At 53.6% G+C, this 21,411-nt stretch overlaps 1 protein-coding gene across 3 annotated transcripts in view; it reads left to right on the forward strand.

Moving 5' to 3' along the window:
• The window catches only part of TCF7 (transcription factor 7), a 32,522-nt gene extending 11,831 nt beyond the window's left edge, over window positions 1-20,691 (forward strand). The window contains exons 4-11 of one of the 3 annotated variants that reach the window (XM_063086496.1): window positions 10,783-10,894; window positions 11,736-11,826; window positions 14,955-15,074; window positions 15,562-15,724; window positions 15,835-15,942; window positions 16,391-16,439; window positions 17,634-17,706; window positions 19,074-20,691. In XM_063086496.1, the coding sequence (XP_062942566.1) occupies window positions 10,783-10,894; window positions 11,736-11,826; window positions 14,955-15,074; window positions 15,562-15,724; window positions 15,835-15,942; window positions 16,391-16,439; window positions 17,634-17,706; window positions 19,074-19,371 (1,014 nt within the window). In that variant the 3' untranslated portion in view covers window positions 19,372-20,691. Of the gene's footprint in view, window positions 1-10,782; window positions 10,895-11,735; window positions 11,827-14,954; window positions 15,075-15,561; window positions 15,725-15,834; window positions 15,943-16,390; window positions 16,440-17,633; window positions 17,707-19,050 lie in introns of all 3 variants that reach the window. The other 2 variants (XM_063086494.1, XM_063086495.1) reach the window with 2 other exon arrangements.
• The last annotated feature ends 720 nt before the right edge of the window (window positions 20,692-21,411 follow it).

Below are 21,411 nucleotides of genomic sequence, written 5' to 3' on the forward strand. Positions count from 1 at the left end.
AGAGCCAGGATTTGGACTCAGCTCTACTTTACTGCAATGCCCGTGCTTCTCACTGTTCTACCATATTTGCTCTAGAATGTGTGGAGATGGGATACTGCAGGCCCAGAAGCTGAGTGTCACCCCCACACCCTATTGGGTTCTTGAGTTGGACCCAGCTGGATTCTTCTGGTCCCAGGGAAAAACTTGTCCTCTCGCTGCCCCTCCTGGGGGTGACCTCATAGCTCTGGGCCTGTGTCAGGGCTGGCCCCTTTCCTTCTTGGACATCTGGCAAAGTCAGAGCTCCCAGGGCCAAAAGGCCTGCATTTCTTGGTTGGGGGGCAGGAACCCAGGGCTTCCAGAAGAAATGTTATCTGGAAAAGTGTTTGTAAATGATCTTTCAGATCGATTCAGGTTTGGGGCATGACAGAAGGATGGTTAATGAGCTGTCAGAGGTAGATTCCTTCCTCTTGCTAGCTGTGGTCTTGACTCAGCTCAGAGCTTGCTGCTGGACTTCTCCCGCCCAGGCACCCTCTTCTGTGTGGTCTGGGGCTGGGCTAGAGGGTTTCCTAGGCTCTGAGTCACTGGGAACGCTGGGCTGAGGAAGCTGAGGGACTCCCAAGGCATGGGTGTGCCACCTCTCCCACTCCCCACTGAGAAAGCTGCTTGGGAACCAGAGCTGCCTACCAGCCCCACTGGGGCATTTTGAAGGCAGTTTTTTTCTGATTCTGCCATTGCCCTCTCCCTTCCTGACCTCGCTGTGGTCATCACAGGCCGCTCAGGAGCACAGCAATCTGGCCTGATAGTAACCAGGCAGCAGTCCAAAGGACACAAGAGCCAGCAGCCCCCACCTGGCACAAAGCTGGCTTTCCTGAAAAGCCTTTGTCTGGGGACATGCTTGCTTTTGTCTCATTTTTTCTTTTTGCTTTATTTTGTTTTTAATAAATTTAAAAAATATGAACTCATCTAATCCTTCCCACAACCTCATAAGATGTGCACATTTTACACACGGGGACCCCTAGACATGGAGAGACTTGCACCTCATGAGTGCTGAGGAGGGATTTGAGCCCAGCCATCTGACTCTGCTCCCTGCCCCTCCCACAGTGCTCCACTGCCTCTGAGGCAAGGTGCATGCATGTTACAGCGACAGCTGTGTCCTCTTGGCTCCCCTGTCCCATCCCTTCCCACTCTTCACACCCAGGAGTTTGGTATTTCACTCTCTCCCATACACCCAGTGTGTATCTGAAGAGCTGTTTGGTGTGGTTTTGTGTGAACCTCCGTAACGCAGCCTCATTAGGGGCTCTGCCTCAAGAGGGCCCCTGTGGCAGCTGGAGCAGACCTTCCATCCTCCCTCTGCTTACATGGGTGTCAGGGGCTCAGGTGGGAGCACTGTGGGACCTGAAGCCTCCAGCAGCTCCTTTCCACACTTTGTCTTGTTTCCTTTTGGATAGACCACTGGGCTGAGTCCAGACAGAGCTCAAAGGCCCTTAACTGGCAGTAGCTACGAGGGTTAGACCCGAGTGAGCTTCCTGAGGGTGGCCTCACTGCAGAACTGTCCTCCTGGGGCTGCTCCAAGCATCAGAACAGACCAGGTGACTAGGAGACCCCTGTTTTATCTTTGCTTTTCAGAGTCTGGCTGGATTAAACTGGGGTCAGAAGGCAGTGCTGAGGCTGGGGATGAGATCGCCAAGCATCCTTTCCCTCTTCCCTTGAGCTGCTGCTGACCACCAGCCTCCTGAGCCCCCGCCTTTCTGGGCCTCGCCTGGGCTGCCCTGGCTCTCACTCCCAGACAGCATGCTTACCCTTCTAGACAAGCCCTGGTGACAGTCACCCAGCTTCCAGAGGCTGTCCCACCCCTCCTCCTCATACGTGGAGTGGGCAGAGCACAGGCCAGACCCTACAGGAGGGATGACCTCTCACATCATTTCTTTGTCATTTACGACTGAGAACCAAAATCACCTCTTAAGAGGACAGGGTGCCTTCACATTTGCTGGGTGGACATCAGAGCCACCTGCTAGCCAGTGTGTTTCAAGAAAGGTTCTTGACAGAGTGTTGCCAACAAAAGCACTGCCTGTAAGACCTGTCTCTGAGTGGAGAAGAGCTCTAGCCAAGAACCCCAAAGGGCTAGATTCAAATCCAATCTGTCATTGTTTGCTGTGAGACCTTGGGCAAGTCATTTAACCTCTGTGTGCTTTACTTTCCTCATCCGTAAATCTGCACACACAGCACAAAGATTGGGACAACTGGGAATTCGGATGGGGGTGGACCTCTGCAGACTGCTAGGCACTCAGTGGGCTGTTACTAATGGGGGCCGCCATCTCTGCATCTGCACCTCTGGTGTTTTCTTCCTGCCTTTTCTGTAAAGCCTATTTTTTGGCTTTGCCACCAGGGAAACAAAACTTCTGAACTCCTCAAATGCCTCTCTCCCAGAGCCTTGCTTTGCTTTCCCTCAAGCCAAAGACAGGCTGAGCTATAAGGTTGTGTCCTGGCCTGCCTCCATCCATGGTGGGCTGCTAGACACTGGGGTGGAGCTGAATGAGTAACTGCCTGGGCTGGAGGTGCCCAGCTTCAGGGCTGCTACACAGTCCCCAGATGGTGTGTCAGTGTGTCAGTAGTAGCATCAACTAGCAGCTCAGCTGCAGCAGCTCCCGGAAGCTTGTATTTTCCTCTAAAAACATCCTGTCCTGAGGGGCGTTCACCTCAAAGGGGAGGAAGGAAAACGCAAGTAAACGAATGCACAGAAACCACTGCAGGCCATGGGCCAGGTCACCCAGCTCAGTGGAGCTGTGCTAGCTCCGAGGGTGCCTCAGGGCCGGGCTGGGCCTAGAGCAGGCCTGTGGTTTGCCAAGGCTGCGTGCAGGGACTCCAGTCCTCACCTCCGTTGTGGCAGGTCTCGTTATCTGATGTCAAGGACAGGCGGTTGGTGGACTGGCCACACGCACCTGGCAGGCCTCTGTGCAACCATGGGAACAGCCTTGTGCTGGCAGGCGGGACTGAAGCGTCCTGGTCCAGGAGGCTGTGGTCCAGCCATCCCCAAGCCCTTCCAGCTCAGCTGGCCATGCAGCTACGGCTCTGTGCACTGTGGTGGGTGTCTGGCACAAGGCATCTGGCACGCTGTGGGCAGGGAGCTTGTGGCCGTCATCTGGAGAGCACCATGTCCTGGACAGCAGGGCCCAGAGCGGGGGCTGGGGATGAAATGGCATGAGCAAGGGCTCCTCCAACCTGGTCTCCTTGGCCCTGCTGGGATATATCTGCAGAGGTGGGGTCGACAGGGACCTACAATCAAGGCCCAGTCAATACGCAAGTGAGTTCCCTTTGGAAGTTCTGGGGGTCTACCTCCTTCTGGGAAGTTCATTCTCACGGTCCCAGGTCTCGGGGAATGTCCCACTCAGCAACTGGCCAGCCTTCTCAGCACTTAAGCACCATTGGTGATAGATGGTGGATTCCCAGCTTTAGACACAGAGGCCTGGAGGAGCGGTGGGCCCCAGAACTGGGAGAGGAGCCCCCAGAAACTGATCAGGGCCAGAGTGGATGCCCAGTTCCTGGAGCCTGGCTGGGAGTTGATGAGCCTGGCTCCCAGCCATGCAGGGAAGAGAAGTGAGAACTGGAGGGGACCTTTTGAGCACAGCCACCATTGGGGTTGTATGGGGCAGCTGGGCCAAGGGGCTGAAACCAGCCTGTACTGTGCTTCCCAAGCCAGGTGCCCTGGCCAGAAGAAGATGCTTTTTCTAATTAGCACAAGATACCAAATGAACTAATGGTAGCCCTGATTTTAACTGTCTGGTCATTCTGACTCCCAAAGTATCGCAGGTAGGAAGGGATGGGGAGTAGAAGGAGATCAAAGTGTCACAGGTGCCTGGTAGGATGTCTCCTGATTCCATGTAGTGGCCCCTGCTCCTCCCAGACTCTTAACCTTTGTGCTGTTGTGAGCCTGTGCCCAGCCCCAGCCAGGGTGCTTTATCCAGTGTTGCCACATTCTCCCTAAACACTGGTTCACACTGGGCCACCTTTCCACCCACACTGCTAGAGCCCAACTTTGAGGGCCCACCTATAAAGTCATTCAATAAAAACAGTGCAGGGCACAATCCCATACCAGAGGAAGGGCAGGAGGACAGACAAGTAAACAGGCAGCTACGGTGCAGCAGGGTCAGTGCTGCAGTGGGGAGCACAGAGGTGATGGTAGGAAAGAAGGAAGTCTCACTTATGTGCGGCCTGAATGATGGGCAGGAATTGGCCAAGCCAAGTGGTTGAAGAACGCTTCAGGCAGAGGCAACAGCACAGCCTCAGAGCCAGCAGCCCCAGTGGCTGGAGCACAGAGTGAGAGGAGGGGACCTGATGCGGTGGCTGTCTGGCATCCCTGAAGACCTTGGGACCCACAAAGCAGCCTTGGCACTGACCTGGTGGAGGGCTGTGTGACTGTAGGCAACTTTGTCACCGGCTTGAGCCTTGTTTCCCACAGGCGTGAAATGGTAAGGATATATAATGCCTGCCTCAAATGGGTTGTCCCATGTGGCATTTATGTTACTCAGTTTCACCACTGTGCACTTGGCAAGCAGAACAATAACCACAGCAATGGCCTGCCTTTCTGTCTAGTCAACCTCCACCTGAGAAGGAGCATGAGGCCAAGGCGTGGATCTGCTATTCCTTCCATGGGCTTTTCCCCCAAGGGCCTCTCCCCAGCTCTGGAGCAGGCAGTGGAACCACCTTTTGCCTGAGGGCCAGATGAATGGGTGGGGGCATGGAGAGGCTCTGGGGGCACCAGGAATTCTAGAGGTCTTCATTCAACAAGTCTTTAGTGAATGTCTGCTGAATTCAGAGCCTGGAGAGACAGAGATTACTAATAAGCAGACTGCCCTCCAGGACCCCCAGGCAGACCTCTGCCTGCGGGGCTGGCAGCACCCCCACCCAGGTCACAGGCCTTTCCATGGAGGTCACCTTAGACTGAGGTCAGGATGAGAAGGAGCCAGACTAGCAAAGAGCAGGAGGAAGTATGGAAAGTGTGGGAGGAAGGAAGAAGGGGTGGGTAACGGCGCCAAGGCAGAGAAGAGCTGGGCGCCTGGGTGGGAGAGGAGGAGGCTGGGCATGGCTGGTTATGGCTGTGCAATGGTGAATGTGGGAGATGTGGCTCGGGCCTTAGGAGCCATGTCCACTATCACCATCAGGCAGACTCCCTGTGCCAGTTGTCCTGGCAGAGGCAGGCAGGCAGGTATGGCTGGAATGCTCTCATCCCAGGTGTCCCAGAACCTGCTGGAGCATTTGTTAGGGTCAGTGAAGCACTGGCTCAGGTAGCCCTAACCAGCTAGACTGGAGAAGGGAAAGACTAGGTTTAAGACTGGGACAGCCTCCCCCTGGTCTTCCCTTATTCTGTCCACAATACCATAGGGGCTTTGCAGTATAGTGGGTAGCATCCCAGCTCTGCCACTTACTAGCTGTGTGGCCTTGTGCCTCAGTTTCCTCACCTGTCAAATGGGGATAGTAATTGTACCTGTATTATAGGTTTGTTTTAGGAGTGTCTGGGTTGAACTGTGTAAGGTGCCCAGAACTGTGCCTGGCACATGGTAAACATTCAGCTGTTATTAGCAGATGCTGTTCTCTCAGCCTAGAACATTCTTTGTGTGGCACATAGTAGGAGCTCAGTAAATACACTGATTGAACATGTATGTCAATAGTGATCAACTGAGAATCCTGGTATGTTGGGGGGTGCTTCTCCTGGCACAGTCCCCCGCCTGGGAGGGCCTCCTATGCTTCCCCCACACCCTCAGGCTTAAGGCCAGAGGAAACGGCAACTTTCTTCGCTGGGAAAGTGTTATGGGGCTCAAACGTTTGGGGGTTTTCAGAGTCAACCGTCAGAGGCGAGGGAGTTTCTCTGCTGGCAGTGACAAGGGCTCTCAGCGTGCACACAGCCTGTGAGCAGACCGCTGCGGTCTGCAGAGAAAATGCCGACTATGTTTATTTTTCACCTAGGCCTGCAGGAAGTGGGGGGGCCAGCTGGGGGGTTGGGGGGCACAAGCTCAACTTCAGAGTTGAGGAGACCTACCTCAGGAGTCCCCCATTTCCACCTCCTGCCCTGGCCCCCTTCCTGGCTCCAGCCTTCTGAACAAGAGGAGGGCATGCTGGGGCAACAGAGTGAGGAATTTCTAGCCACCAGCTAACAAAAATATCCCAGATGGATGAGGAGCACCTTGGGGAAGCGTGGGGAAGTCTTTGAGCAATGCAGTGGCAGGAAGAGCCACTTCTGCTGGAAGTGAGCCCCGTCACCAGGCATCTAGCACGAGGCTGGACAAGCCCTGGCAGGGACAGAAGGGATGACATTCAGGGTAGCCCTAAGAGGGCCACAGGCTGGTGGGGGAGGGAGAAGGGGCTCCGTCAAAGGCAGAGACCGGGATCTGGGGTGCCTGATCAAGGAGTATGGGCTGCTATTGTCATTCGTGCGTTTGTACATTCACCATGCTTTGAGCACTTACTGTGTACCCAGCTCTGTGCTTGGTACTCTGCCCTCAGAGCTAAAAGAGATGAGGTTGTGCCGTTGAGGTGCTCAGGGCCTGAAGGGGACAATCAACCCAGGCCTGCCTCCTTTCCTTGGGGGGCTGGGCACAGTCATCATGAAGCGGGGAGGAGAGAAGGGGAACTTCAGTCACTGGGCTCCCCATACACATGCCAGGCCCCAGGCGACCCCAGACTGTTGTCTGGGCAGCCTGGCCCTGGAACAGCCTTGTGCTAAGGCCCTGGAGCGGGACGTTCCACCGGCTGAGGGGGGCATGGGGCACTGGGCCCTGTGCCAGGCAGTTCCCCCTGACTACCACCACCAGGCATGGAGGGGAGTGAGGCTAAGAGGCAGCCTGCGTGAATGTGGGAAGGACTGGCCAGGCCCTAGTGCCCTGCCCCAGAGCCCTGGCCACCCCAGGGCCTCCAGCTACCAGCGGGTTTTCTGCCCCACCCTGCCCACCCAGCACTTCTCCTGTGGTTTGGCTGCAGAATCTTGTTTAATGAAGCTTTTCCCCAGTTCCCAGGGAAGGCTGGTGGACAGGATGGGCCCACTGCCCACTAGGCACACCCCCTATTGTCCCTGTCACATGCACACAGAGCAGGCCAGCAGCTAAGGCTGAGCTTCATTCTCTCTGAGGTTTCCTAGGCCCAGCCAGAGATGTGCTGCAACCTAGGGCTCAGGTAGTAAAGCTGGACTTCAACTAAGTCCAGCATGGCCACAGAGGGTCAACTCTGGCCTTCTCAGGTAGGAGGGCTCTCCAGGGCTTCAGTCCAAAGCTGGCCCTCCCCAGGGAGGGTAGTTTACTGAGAAACCTGCTGTAGAGCCACCCTCTCACTGCCTTGGAGTAGAAGCTCCCAACTGCGGGCAAGTGGAGACTCTGGGACTGTCTTCCTAGAGCTGGCATCTTGGACCCTGGGCTCTGCTCCTAAGGCTTTCCAGGGTAAGAGCTGCCTACTCTGCCAGCCAGGCCTATAGTCAGTCCTGAGCAACGAAAAGCCAGAGCCAAGACTGGATGGCAGGGCCTTCTCTGAAGGAAGAGCTTAGACTCAAAAGCCCCCTGGTTCTGCAGGGATTTATGGAGGGTGTTTATCCCACCTGTTGGGCTGGGACTCCAGACATCTGTGCCCACAGACAGTGAATCATGGAATGCTTTCTGCCAGGGTCCAGTGTTCCTGAAGGAATGGGCCCTGAGGCTCAGTATCCCTGCCCTAACAGCCACAAGGCCTGGTCAGGATTGATGCTGTCTGGCTACCACTGTCTAGGATAAAAAGGCCCCCAGGGTTTCCAAAAAAATTCCTTTTTTTTTTTTTTTTTTTTTTAAAAGATGACCGGTAAGGGGATCTCAACCCTTGGCTTGGTGTTGTCAGCACCACGCTCAGCTAGTGAGCAAACCGGCCATCCCTATATAGGATCCGAACCCGTGGCCTTGGTGTTATCAGCACCGCACTCTACCGAGTGAGCCACGGGCCGGCCTAAAAATTCCTATTTTAATAGACCCTGGGTTCCCACTCCCCAAAACTGTAGGACAAAGCAGGATTTTTGCATCTCTGACCAGTGAGGTGGGTATGACTGATATTCTCACCCCCATCTTACAAAAGGATAAACTTCAGGCCCAGAGAAGGGACGAGACTGGCCCAGGATCCTATAGTGAAAAGGTCAATGAAAAGGTCAGCAGGCCTAGAGCTGGGCTTCCCAACCTACTTCACATCATGGCACACTTAAAAAACTATCAATGAGTAAATGGAGAAGGATGCTGGAGGCCGAAGCACCCATGGGAAGTCCTGGGCATCGTAAGCAAGGAGGACAGTAGAAGCTGGGGTCTAACCACACAGAGCTTTGTAGGCCCCACAGAAGGAGACACACTGGGAGGCCACTGGAGGCTTTAGGCAGAGGAGTGACATGATCTGATTTATGTGGCTGCTGCATGGAGGACTGGACCGAGGGGGCAGGAGAGAAGCAGGGGTCTAGGGAGGAGGCTGCTGCAGTCGTCCAGCTGAGAACTGATGGTGAGAGACAGACAGGAAGGAAGATGTGGCTGGATTCTAGATATATTTTGAAGATACAGCCTTAGGATTTGCTGACAAATTGGATGTGGGGGGTGAGAGAAAGAGAAGAGTCAGGATGATTCTGAGGTTTTTTGGTCTGAGCAACTGCAAGGATGTAGTTGCCATTAACTGAGGAGGATGATGGACAGGAAGGTTTCGGGCAGGAAGTCAAAGGTTCTGACTTGGATATGTTGAATTTAGAGGGCATCTTAGACTTCTGAGTAGAGTTGAATAGGCATCTGGAGAGTGAAGTTCTTAGAAGAAGTGGAGAAGTGGGGGCTGGAGATAGAAACGGGGAGTCATCAGAGGAAGATGTTTAAAGCCATAAGCCTGGATGAGAGGAAGAGGATGGGGAGCCAGAAACAGAGCCAAGAAGGGGTGCCCCATGAGGGTGGAGGAAATTCAGGTGAATGTGGCATTCTGGAAGCCAAGTGAAGAAACTATTTCAAAGAGGAGGGAGAAATCAGTTGTGTCTGATGCTGACAAGAGGTCGAGTAAAGTGAAGACTGAGAATTGACCACTGAGTTCAGGATTTTGGAAGTCACTGGGTACCCTGACAAGAGTCATCTGATGGAGGGAGGGGGCAAGAGACTGGCTGGGTTAAAGAGAGAATGCAAGCTGAGGACCAGAGGCAGTGAATGGGGACATCAGTCTGCCGAGGTTTCTGAAAAGAGGAATAAGACATGAGCTGGTAGCTGGGGGAGGATTTACAGATGGGAGAAATGACAGCCTGTATGTACCCTGGTGGGAATGAGACTGGGCTTGCAAAGTGCTTGGCACAGTGGCTGGCATGTGGCAGGTACTCAGTACCTGAAGGATTTTACATGCATCCACATACCTGACAGCTGACATGGCCCTCTCCACGTTCCCCCACCTGCCACCAATTAGGATGTCAACTCCTGTCTACTTGAGGACAGAAGGAAACCTGGGTAGCCCTGTTGTGTAAGGTGCCTCCTGGTAGACAGAAGGATGAGCAGGGGATGACAAGTGGTAGTGTCAGCACCTTCCCCAAGACCTGAAGGAAAGGGTGTAGCTTGTAGCCTGGAGGCAGGAATGCAAGGAACTATCACAGGCCAAGGCTGCTGCTGGGAGCTGTGGCAGCCTGTGTCCAGTTGGGAGCTTCATGCCTGGGCTACTACAGTGAGACTGAAACCCAACCTTCCCTCTAGCCTCGTCCTGGACCCCAATAGCCAAGTGCCAAGGGACCTGTGCCAGGCCTCATCACCATGAGGTTTGCTAACCCTCCCGAGACCTGGGGATGAAGGGATCATGAACCCCATTCATTACCAGGAGAGGAAGATCTTAAGGAGTCTGGCTTTAATTCACCCTGTGGGGAATTTTACCCACAGAACAACGTGGGAAGGAGCACAGGCCACAACCTCTCATTACTGTCTTGTCCCAAAGATGTCCCCTCTTTCTTTTGTGCCATGGGTCAGAGATCACTCATCAGTGCTCCCTGCCAGCAGCATCCCTACAGATGGACTTTTCTGAGTAGGAAGCTGAGCCTCAGTTGTGGATGATGTCTCCAGGGCCCTGGCTGGCACAGGTGTGCACAGAGGATATACAGAGCTGAGCCTTGGCCCTGGCAGCGACTCCCTGTGGCTGGGTTCCTTCCCAGCAAGCTGACTGAATCATCTCACAACACAGAGCCATCTGACTAGTATGAAAAGTAAAAGTCCTGTGGTGCTGAGGAAACAGGAAGTGCAGGGGATGGGTTAGGGGACTGAGGGGGGCCCTTCCCTGTGTCAGCAGATCCTGTTAGGCCTGAGGTGGGACAGAGAGACTCAGGACCCCCAACCTAGGTGCTGGAGGAAGAGCAAAGAGAGCTCCAAGCTGTCCTGGGGTAGGGCAGGTCTTCAGACCATTACCCTCTCTCTGGCTGGAGGCTGTGAGCAGCCCCCCAGACAGGCCGTTGGGCCTCAGAGAAATGGGGGGATCTTTGAGACCGCAAAGCCAGGAAGGGTTTCCTGGACAGGGGAGATGCACCTCCTGGAACTGAGTGCCCAGAAAGAATGAGAGGCTCCCTGGGAGGTAGGACTGTTTGAGCAAAGTCTGAGGGACTTGTGGGCAGGAGGGCAGGCCCACTGGACATAGGGTGCCTTGTATGGTGCCCCCCTCCCTGAGGCCTGTGGTTTTAACCACCACCACTTTTCTCTGACAGCTGGGCTGCCTGCACACAGCTTATTGGGCCCCTGCCTGTATGCACACCCCCGACTCCTGTGCCTTTCTCCCTTAGGACTCCCTAAATTACCCACTCTCCTTCTCACTTTTCAGCACAACAAGGCCAGTCAGCCCCCCCATGGCATTCCCCAACTCTCTCCTCTCTACGAACATTTCAGCAGCCCACACCCCACACCTGCACCTGCGGACATCAGCCAGAAACAAGGTACGAGCCTGGGATGGGGAGGGACCCAGTGAGACCAGAGCCTGAGGGCCAAATCCCTGGCTTCTGAGACCACGTAACTGGGCCCATTTTGCAACTTGTGAACCTGGGACTGTGCAAACCGAGGACCCAAAGAAAATGCCAGAAAGAGGGACTGGGAGATCTGAGGACAGCAGAGGGCTGGAGGAGGTGGTACCAGGTAAAAATCTGAAGGATTCAGGTTGAGGTAGGAGCCTAAATCTGTGGGTGACCCCCAGTGCCAGTATGGGAGCAAGCATCTGTGCATTGCTGATAACTGTAATTCTTGTAGCCTTTCCCTCCCCCAGTAAGAAAATGGAAAGTGGTGGTTGTGATGGCTGATTCACCTCAGTCTAAGGCAAAGTCATTCTGAAATCTGCCATTGGCTGCTGTGGGAAACCAGCTGACTCAATCTTGGGGGGCGGGTGGAGCCCTGGCTCCCCAAGCCAGGCTCTCCTAGACCAGGGGGCCTGCCTCTTGCCCAGAAGGCCAGGCCAGAGCCTCCATCAGAGAGGTCCTAATTGCAGACCAGCCGTGGATCAGAGAGTGGTGAGGCCTGGCCTCCCACCCGAGTGCCTCCAACTCTGTCTACTGGCTAATCGGTGTCCTTAGGCAAGTCACCCAACCTCTTGGCCTGTGGTTCCTTTGCCTGTCCCTTGCACTATTATCAGACTGGGATAGTCCTGAACAAACCAATTTATATCTAGTCTTCCAGCAAAAGGGGGTGGGACCTTAAAGGTCCTTGTAGGAGGCTCTAAGATGCTGTAACTGCTACAGTGGTCCCCAGGTCAGTCTAGCCCACTTACTTGTCCCCTCTTCACTGCAGGAGCTCACAGACCTCTGCAGACCCCTGACCTCTCTGGCTTCTACTCTCTGACCTCAGGCAGCATGGGACAGCTCCCCCACACTGTGAGCTGGTGAGTGTGGGCCTAGTGGGAAAGGGGCACCATGCACTGGTTCGATTAGTACCTGCCTTTCCATTTTCCTCCTCCATCCTTCCGTGCTGAGCACCCTGCTGCCAGCACTATAGATACCAGGAGCTGACCAGAAGCTTTATCCCAACCTGGCTCTGAGCTAGGGGTCCTTGTGGTCTCCTGGCCTGTAAACATTCCCCAGGTGGCTTGACATACTCTCTTTGGGGAGGCAGGGTAGCTGGCTCCTGGCCCTGCCCTATCACAGCTGAACTCTCCCTGAATGTCTAAGAGACTTGGTCTCCTGGTCCCCTTGGATGGGAGAACTATGGCCTGCTCAGTGACCTCCAGAGTCAGATAAGTATGTGAGGAAGCAAAGGTAGGCCTGAGCAATGAGGTGACAGCATGCTGCTCCTCAGCTTCCTGGTGGCAGGGTGATACTTCCTGCTGGCCTCCATGCCTGCTGCCGGTTGGTCCCTTCCCTGGCTGAGCTGCTTGATCGACAGGGTGTTTTCTTTCCCCTGTGGTGCCTGCCTGACCAGCCTGTGTGGAGTGTCTATAAGCCTGGGCCAGGAAAAGACAGCCTGGACCCCCAAGTCAGTAGGCCTGACTGTGGGCCAAAGGGCCTGTCCTCAGCTGGAATTGGGCCTCGGCAGGCTACTTGGCCCTTTACTCATCAACCACAGTGTGACCTGGGCAGGTCTCTAGCTTTTCAGGACTAGGGCAGTCACCCAACAGCAGGAAAGCTTGGCTTCTCAGGAAGGTAGGGCAGGCCAGAGCCCAACCTGGGGCCCACTTGCCCTTTATCCATGTTTAGCACACTCCTCTATTTCCAGATTTTTCTTGGACAAAGCTCTGTTCTGAATACAAATCAGGACTACCCCCATAAGTACCCCCAAAGTGGGGTGAGAGTGTTCTGAGCCTTGCCTGACTGGGCCAGGCCAGGGTTCCTGGAAGCAAATCTCTGGGCCAGCCTCTCAAAAGCCTCCCCTAGGCCAGAAGCTGAAAGACTTGAGCCTTGAGGAGATATTTGTCCATCAAGGCTCTTCTGAGGCAACTTCAGGCACAGTGGAGGGGGAGCCCTATGCTCTTGGCTCCCACCAGGTAGCACTTGGCTGCCAGGAGAGAAGTGAGGGTATTTTAGCCCTCTCTGCACTGAGCCCTGCTGTGTGCCAGGCAGGGTTCAGGGCACTGGCAAAGCACTGCTTAAGCTGAACGATCCTTAAGTCCCTGCCTTCTTAGAACCCAGTCTACCTAGTGGGCCATCCAGGCAAGAAGCAAGATTTTACAGGGCATTGTTAGCAGTGCTTTTTGATCGGGGACTGTAGGAGCCCAGAGGGGTGCATCATCCATCTTGGGATCTTAGAGCTTTTGGGAGAAAGGGTCACTTAGCCAAGCAAGATCAGAAAGATAAACAGGAGTTGAAGTAGGCAAAGTGGTGTAGAAGAGCAATACAGACAGCATCAACAGTGGGTACAAAGGACCTAGGACAGGTATCCACTCTGTATTGCTAAGGAAACTTAGGAGGCAGGCTGGATGGGCCCAGGGGCCTGCTAAACAGAGCCCCAGGAGAAGATGGTCATTTCCATCCCTTAAGCACCAGTACAAACACATAGTGGGAAATAGGTGCAGCACAAGTTGCCCCCTGGTGGCAGATGCTTGAAACACACTGGAGTGGTCCCAGCAGAGGCCCATCTGTCTCACACTATAGGTCAGACTGAGCAAGGTAGGGGAGTCTTTCCCCTTGTCTGGCCAGCGCCAGACTGCTAACAGCTATCTCTCCCAACCACAGGCCCAGCCCTCCTCTCTACCCCCTGTCCCCTTCCTGCGGATATAGGCAGCACTTCCCTGCCCCCACTGCAGCCCCTGGCACCCCCTACCCCAGGTGAGTCCCCTACCCAGCAGCCAAGCCAGGCTTCTGCTTCCTGTTGCCCAGGCTTCAGTGCCCACACAAGGCCATGCCCAGGCCAGTGCTTGCCCTGTGTTAGTCATTTGTCCATCTGTCCGTCTGTCATTCTACAGCCCTCTGCTGCCCTGCACCTGAGAGCAAAGCTAGTAGGAGTGCAAGAGGCCTCAGCCCAGGCCATACTGTGTAGCAGAGCACCACAGAGCAGTCAGGACAGTGTATGCTCACATGGCTCAGCCTGTGTGCGATGTGCATGCACTCACCTCTGTTCTGCATCCCTACTGGGGGAAGGGTAGCTCAGGAGGACTCTCCCTGAGCTCTGTCCACGCTGAGGCAGAACCTTTTACATAAAGGTGTCCCCAAACTTTGGCATTTTAGGTGCTGCCTGCTCAGGAATCCCACACCCGTGCAAGCAGCAAGGGGCAGAATAGTCTCCACAGAATAGAAAGTGAAGTGGGAGGTGTGTATGCATCTCTCTTCCCTTAGCTCACTCCCTCAGTAACAGACCTAGTGCTACATATGCAACAGCAAGGAATTTGGCAGACATTTCCAGCCCTACTGGTGCTCACAGCCCAAGATGGGAGGTATAGACACAACACCAGCAGCTGAATGGGTCAGCTGGGTGAAGGGGAAGTCCTAAGGGACCCCCAACCAGGCCTGATGGATCAGGGAGAGCTTCATGGAAAGGGTAACATCTCCTGAGAGATGGGGAGAAAGGCAACAGTAGCAGTTGGGGCTGGCTTGGGGTGGGGAGTGATGGGAAGCAGGGGAGTAGAGAAGGGGCTAGAAATTTCAGCAGGGATGCCCATATGCAGGCCAGGCTGCAGGGAGGAGCCTGGGTTTTATTCTACAGGCAGTGGGGGAATTTTATCAGGAGCAGGCCAGGAGCATTAGGTGTTTTTAAAAGGTCTAACTTGTGTGGAGAGAGGCCTGGAGGGGTCAAGCAGGAAAGTGAGAAGGCCCACGAGTAGCCACAGGCTCCTGAGGCTGCGTTGGTGGGGGCAGGAGTAAGGAGAAGACAGATTCAAAAGCTTTTTGGGACTTATTTTGTAACTACCTCAATGGCATATATGTAGATTTTTGCAGTGTGTCTGTGTAATGTGTTGGGAGCAGGTATTTGTATGTACCTCTGTGTGTTTGTGTCATGTACTGTGCCGGGGCCTCTGTGCATGTCCAAAGGTCTGGCCCATATTTCCTAGCTCAGTGTTAACTCTCCTTCTGCCTCCAGGTTCACCCACCCGTCCTTGATGCTAGGCTCCAGTGTACCTGGTCACTCTGCAGCCATCCCCCACCCAGCCATCGTGCCCCCCTCAGGGAAGCAGGAGCTGCAGCCCTATGACCGCAGCCTGTGAGTGAAAAGACGTGCGATTGAGGGGCAGAAGGGGGGGGGGGGGGCAAGAAAGTGTGGGATGGGCAGGTGAACAGATCTGTTCATCAGTCAGGACACACAAGCCTTCTACCAAGCCCACCCCCTGATGCCTGGCAGCTCCAACCCTGCCAGTAGGCCCCTAGCCAAGCTGTCTTGTGGCTCTGGCTACTGACCACTACGTTTTTGATCCTCAGAAGCAGGAGGGGGTAGGTGGGATGGGAAACAAGGATTTTGTTTGTGCCAAGATGGGCGGGGCTGAGAAGTCCTTATACATGCTTTCACCACTTGGCTGTAGTATTCCTGTAAGGAAGTTACTTAGCTCTGCTCACTCATTTTGGGGCAGCTAAAGATTCTATTTATAAAACCCTGGTATCATACATTTATGCTCACACTGGACCCACACTAGAGAAGGGTGGTGGCTTCCAGTGGGCACTGGGGGGGAGCTATCTGGATATGTGCCCCTCAGAAAGACACAGGCCGAGTCCAAGGCAGAGAAGGAGGCCAAGAAGCCAACCATCAAGAAGCCCCTCAATGCCTTCATGCTGTACATGAAGGAGATGAGAGCCAAGGTCATCGCAGAGTGCACACTCAAAGAGAGCGCTGCCATCAACCAGATCCTGGGCCGCAGGGTGAGACCATGGGCAGGTGGGCTGGCAGGGATGATCCCTGGCCACCTTCACCCTGGTGTAGCCTGCTGACTCCCTGACGCACACTAATATGCCCCCCTTCCCTGTTACAGTGGCATGCACTGTCGCGGGAAGAACAGGCCAAGTATTACGAGCTGGCCCGCAAGGAGAGGCAGCTGCACATGCAACTATACCCAGGCTGGTCGGCACGGGACAACTACGTGAGTGGCCAGTGACACATAGCAGAGGCGGGTAGGGGAACCTTTGCAATACCATGCCCCAGGCTATAATCTCAGCTGGGAAGGCACAACTAGCCTACCATGGCTAACTCAGAAGAGGCCAAGCCAGGGGAACGGCCCACATCCTTTTCTCCACTCCAAGAGTGCACTCACGCATGGGGTTGTTGCCTAATATCTGATTGGACCACATGGGTAGAAGGGGCCTGGAAGTCACCTCCCTCCATTCAAATTGGAGACCAGATTAGGAGGAGACACCCCTAAATGCACCCCATGGCAGCCTGGCGAGACTGCAATCAAGAAACTCCATAACCCCAAGGTAGGAGGGGCCTATATGCCCAGAATCCCAGGGGCAGCCAGGCTAGGCATCAGGCTGCAGATATCCCAGCATCGGCCTTCCAGATCTGAGCATCCCTCTTTTTGTTCCCTGCAGGGAAAGAAGAAGAGGCGGTCAAGGGAAAAGCACCAAGAATCCACCACAGGTGAGATGGAGGCTCAGCAGTAGTGGAGGCTCCTCTCCATGCTCCTATTTCAAAAGCAGCCCTGCTCTGGCCCAGAGAGAGGGGCACAGTAATCCAGGAACCTTCAGAGCCTGGGCCCTCTGAAAACAAGGCCTGCATGTCACAAGTCAAATCCCCATGCGAGGAACAGCTATACTAAGTCCCAGGGAAGACCAGTAGAAGCCAATTCTTGTAGCAGGTGGTGTGTTCCCCTGGCCAGTCCCACCTCCTTTGGTAGCACTGCTCACAGCTAACCTCTACTAGAGAAGCTAGTTAGGAACTGACTGTATGGTTTGATGCTTAACCCAAACAATGCATCTTGTCTAGTGCTGCTGAGATGGGGAGTGGGTTGTCCAGGTGGAGGCTGAGCCAGGCCCCATACCTAGGCCTAGTAGTCACACAGCCTGCTGGATGGTGCCTGGCAATGTCTCTGTCATCACCACTACCACCCACCCCCATTTCCCATGGCAGTACAAAGTGCTCTGTGTAGAGGACCCAGGGAGCTCACATACTGCTATAGGCCTCCTTCCTGTGGGTGAATTCCTTCCCCCAACTCTGATAATTCAGACTCTACATCCATGACTTTCACATCTGTGGTGCCCCCACACGGGACTTGGAGGCTAGGACTGGGAAAGGGCAGAGTCCCCAGCCCTTTCTCTGAGGTAAGAAATGGGCCCTTCTTTCCATCTGGTAGTGTGTAGAATAGGTATAAACTAGCCTTAGCTTGAGCCCTTGAGGGCATACAGGTCAGGCAGAATGAAAAAAAGAAAAAACTGGATAAAATGGGCAGGGAGTTGGGAAGAGGTGGGCAGCCCTAAGGCAGAAGAGGCTGGATCCTCATGGAACCCCCTGGGTTCTTCTGCAATCTCCATGCTGCAAGGGGCCCTACAAGCCACAGAGAGGAGCCAGCCTGAGAGGACCTGCCCACCCCACCATTCCTCCCACTGCCTCTACTGCCCAGCTGGGTGCCCACCTTTCCTGATACCTTGCTCTGGGCCTAGGGTTCCCACTGGGGCTGGCTGTGCCCTGGAGAGGCCCACTCTGCCTGTGGGGGCTGTGGGGTGTCTGTAACTGGCTAACACTGATGTTACCTCTTCTTTCTGGGCCCTGTTCTGCCCTGCTGCCTGCCTGCTCGCCTTCTGCCCTGCTCTGCCCCTCTGTTATGGCTGTGAGCAGACCCTGGCTCGCCTAAGAAATGCCGTGCTCGCTTTGGCCTCAACCAGCAGACGGATTGGTGTGGTCCGTGCAGGTGGGTTCGTCCCCACCACTATTCTCCCTTTGCTTCAAGCTGCTTCCCTGATTCTGCACATGTTCTGCTGGGCTTGCAGACCTCTCCTTTGGCCCCTCAGCCCCCTAGCATACCCAGAAGATTGGGGAACCCACATCTCTTAATGGGAGTGAATGCTGAACACAGCTTGTGAAGATGATCACTTGGGTCTAGGTGGAAAGAGGAGTGGAGAGTGAGAGAATGTTCTAGAAGGAAAGGAAAGGCAGACTCAAGAAGGTGGCTCTGGTGCCAGCCAGGCCTAGCAGGTCCTCAGCAGACAAATCTCTCACATATACCACTCAGGTGGCTGGAGCCCCTGCTCCCAGGCCTCAAAGTCATCATGACCCACCAGGTTCCCTCAATTCTTCCTCAAGTTAGGATCCCTGCCTGTACCATCTTGAGCCCTTAAATCTGATAAAAACAAGGTGATGACAGTAGAGAACCACCTGAATAACCTTGTGGCCAGGCTACCATGTGACTTGCTATCTTGTACCTACTGAGACCAGAGGGGTGGAGAGGTTCGGGGAGAGGAGCAGGGGTACTCTTGGGCTGTCTTAGCCAAAGGGCCCTGTGGCACCAAACCTGTGTGTTTCACCATACAAAAGAGAAATACTTGTGGCTGTGAAAAGGTTTATCCACCCAGTGGTTTAAAGTTGCCTCATTTAGGTTCAAGCCAGGCCTGGCAGGGCCAAAGCTAGGGGTACTCCAGGCAGTAAAGTCACTGGCTGTAAGGAATAGCCCCTCAATGCCTACCATGTTCCCTGTTCAAGGGCAAAAAGGAATTGGGGCGGGGGGGGGGGTATAAGCATGCACATGCACTCAAGTATGCATGCACAATGGGAAACAACCCTGTCCTCAGAGGAGATCCTATTCCATCCATTCTGTGCTACTCAAGTACAAATTGTGTCCCAGAGAACTCCAGGATGGTAATAGACAAGAAGTCACTGTCCATTTCTTCTTCCCTGAGCCCAGTCTTGAGGACTGGGATTGCTTAGTCAAGAAGCCACAGGCATTGCCATCCCTTTCCTTAATGTAGATCTGAACCCCAGGAACACATATGAAGCAGAAGCTCAAAGGCCCAGACTAGAAGATGGCATCCACAGGCCTAGCTACAAAAGGTCCCTGTGCCACCTTGTGGCTGTTCTGGGAACTGCACTTGTCCTAGGTCTGGACCAGGCCCAGCAGAGTTTCAGTGCAGATTCAGGTCTGAGGACACAGGTATATCACCCAAGTCATGGGGAGAGAGGACAGGAGGTAGCCAGGCCTGTGCAAGGACAGCATTTTTTGGTTGTGGTGTATGACTATGAATTCACCCTCTGTTTACAGATAACTCTCTTCACTATTCCTAGGAGGAAAAAGAAATGCATTCGGTACTTACCCGGAGAAGGCCGCTGCCCCAGCCCCGTTCCTTCCGATGACAGTGCTCTAGGCTGCCCTGGGTGCCCAGCTCCCCAGGACTCACCCTCATACTTTCTGCTGCCCCACTTCCCCACAGAACTGCTTGCTAGCCCTGCAGAGCCAGCACCTACATCCCCAGGTCTCTCCGCTGCGCTCAGCCTCCCAGCCCCTGGGCCCCCACAGGCCCCCTGCAGCACCCTGCAGAGTACACAGGTACAGCAACAGGAATCTCAGACACAGGCGGCCTAGCATGCACAGGACACCTGGCCTCCTCCAGGGACCCACTCCCTGACAGAGGAAGTGACAGTGGCCCAAATCACATGGAGACTGGCCAGAGGCCCTGTTAACTCCTTCTCAGGGTCCAGACCCTAAGGATTTCAGAGTCTGCACAACTTCTGCCTAAACCTGAGGCCATCAATTCAAACTACGCCAAGTGGTGAGAATGAGAATCTGTGTTGATGTGTCACCTCATTAAGGCATCCCTTGTGCCTAAGGCAGCCTGCCTCTATTCTTTTTTACCATCTGTCTTGCTATCCCAATGCTCCTGCTGCCCTTGCTTTTCTGTTATAGGGCACAGATGGGCTGGACTAAGCCCAGCTACCTTGTCTACCCTTGCCTCCCCTGTCCCCCACTGCCACACTCTCCCCATAACAGACACTTCTTCATGGACCAAGAATGAGCTGGTTTATCAAACATGTGAGCATGATCACAACCACAAAGCTCAAGATGACAACGCTTCTCTTAAAGGAATGGAGAAGCTCTGTTTACAGCAAACCAGCTGCCACTCATAAGCTGGACCAGAGGAAGCCTCTTACCATGTTCTCAGGAGCTTGTAAGAAAAGGAGGGAATGGACTAGATTAAGTTTAGGCCTGTCAACCTAGGCAACAGAAATAACTTGACACAACCCTATCAGGCAAGTGTGGGTGGTGGGCGTATCTGGCTCTAGTCCAAATTACTTGGACATGTTTCCTGAGAAACTCACTAACCTAAAAAAGCCTTGATATCAAGGCCCCAGGCCTGTCACTAACAGCTGCAGCCAACAGTCCAAAGAAGTCATGGTCCAAGTCTGTTGCGGATCCCTCCCTATTCAGAGAGCCTTTTTCACAGTTCCATTTCCAGGTCACCATGTCAGTCTAGTCAGCTCTTGGGCAGCTGTGAGAGGGCAAATCCAAAACTTAATGACAGCCAGACCCTATCTTCCAGCATTCAAACCAGGCTAGCTTCAGTTTCCATATGGAGCTGCAGGAAGGAGGACCACTGCAACAAAAGCAAGGAGCCCAGAGAGAAAACCTCTAGTGGTGGACACTGGATTTTCACCACAGTCTACTCTGACCCATTTTTGAGCCAGCTTCAACCCTGAGCCTTGAAAAACAAGTCTTTTTTTAATTTAATTTTGTTTCTGCCTCCTCACTGTACATAGCCTGAATCCAAAGAAAAAGGGCTGTCCATGTACTCACATCCCTCAAAAGCCTTTAGTTCCTACTTTAGCTACTGGTTTCTCAGAATCCAAAGATCATGTATTCTAGCGTAGCCTTGCAAAAAGTTTCGAGAAAAAAGGACCATTGTAGTGTTCAAAATATTTTTGTATTGTTAATGCATCATCACAAAAAAATGTTTTAAAGAATAAAGATACTTTTTACTGGGTTTGTTTTTCAAAGACTGACCCTAAGAATAAGCTGTTTCAGTAATAGCATGACACTCCCTTTTCTTCTCTGCAATCAAGAAACTTGGGATTTATTCCCTATTATGGTACACGTTTCTAAGACTTCCAACCTACAGACTCCAGAGGTTACCTTTATCTCCCCTAAAGGGTTCTGGGCTCTGCCCCACCCCAGAGAGCTGGGCTCATGCTAGGTATAAGCTCCCATTCTAAGCCTTGTTCTTAATCCCCCAATCCTCTTGACTCCACAACTGATGCAGGCCAGCCTTCTCTCCAGTGCTCATGAGAATAAATGAGTTGGAAACTGCCATCCAGAGACCCTGAAAAGACAATCCAACCTGAAATAGGTGTGTATGACCACTAGGCTCCATTTTCCTCTGAGGGCAGAATGTGAAAACAAACACTCCACAACTGCAGATCCTATTTCAAGGAAAGCAAGAACAAGGGGTCTTTTAAAACCTGGTATCATAAAATCCTAAAAAGGATATTTTAATAGCACCCTTTCTTCCCAAAGGCTCTGTTAAGGCACTTGAAGCATTTTTCTTATTTTCGTACAACACCTCTGAAGTTTGATAAATCTACATTCTACTTTTTACATGGCAGTTTCCACCACCTTAGAGTATACTGC

This window comes from Cynocephalus volans, chromosome 2 (genome assembly GCF_027409185.1).
Source record: "Cynocephalus volans isolate mCynVol1 chromosome 2, mCynVol1.pri, whole genome shotgun sequence".
Classification (NCBI taxonomy): Eukaryota; Metazoa; Chordata; class Mammalia; order Dermoptera; family Cynocephalidae; genus Cynocephalus; species Cynocephalus volans.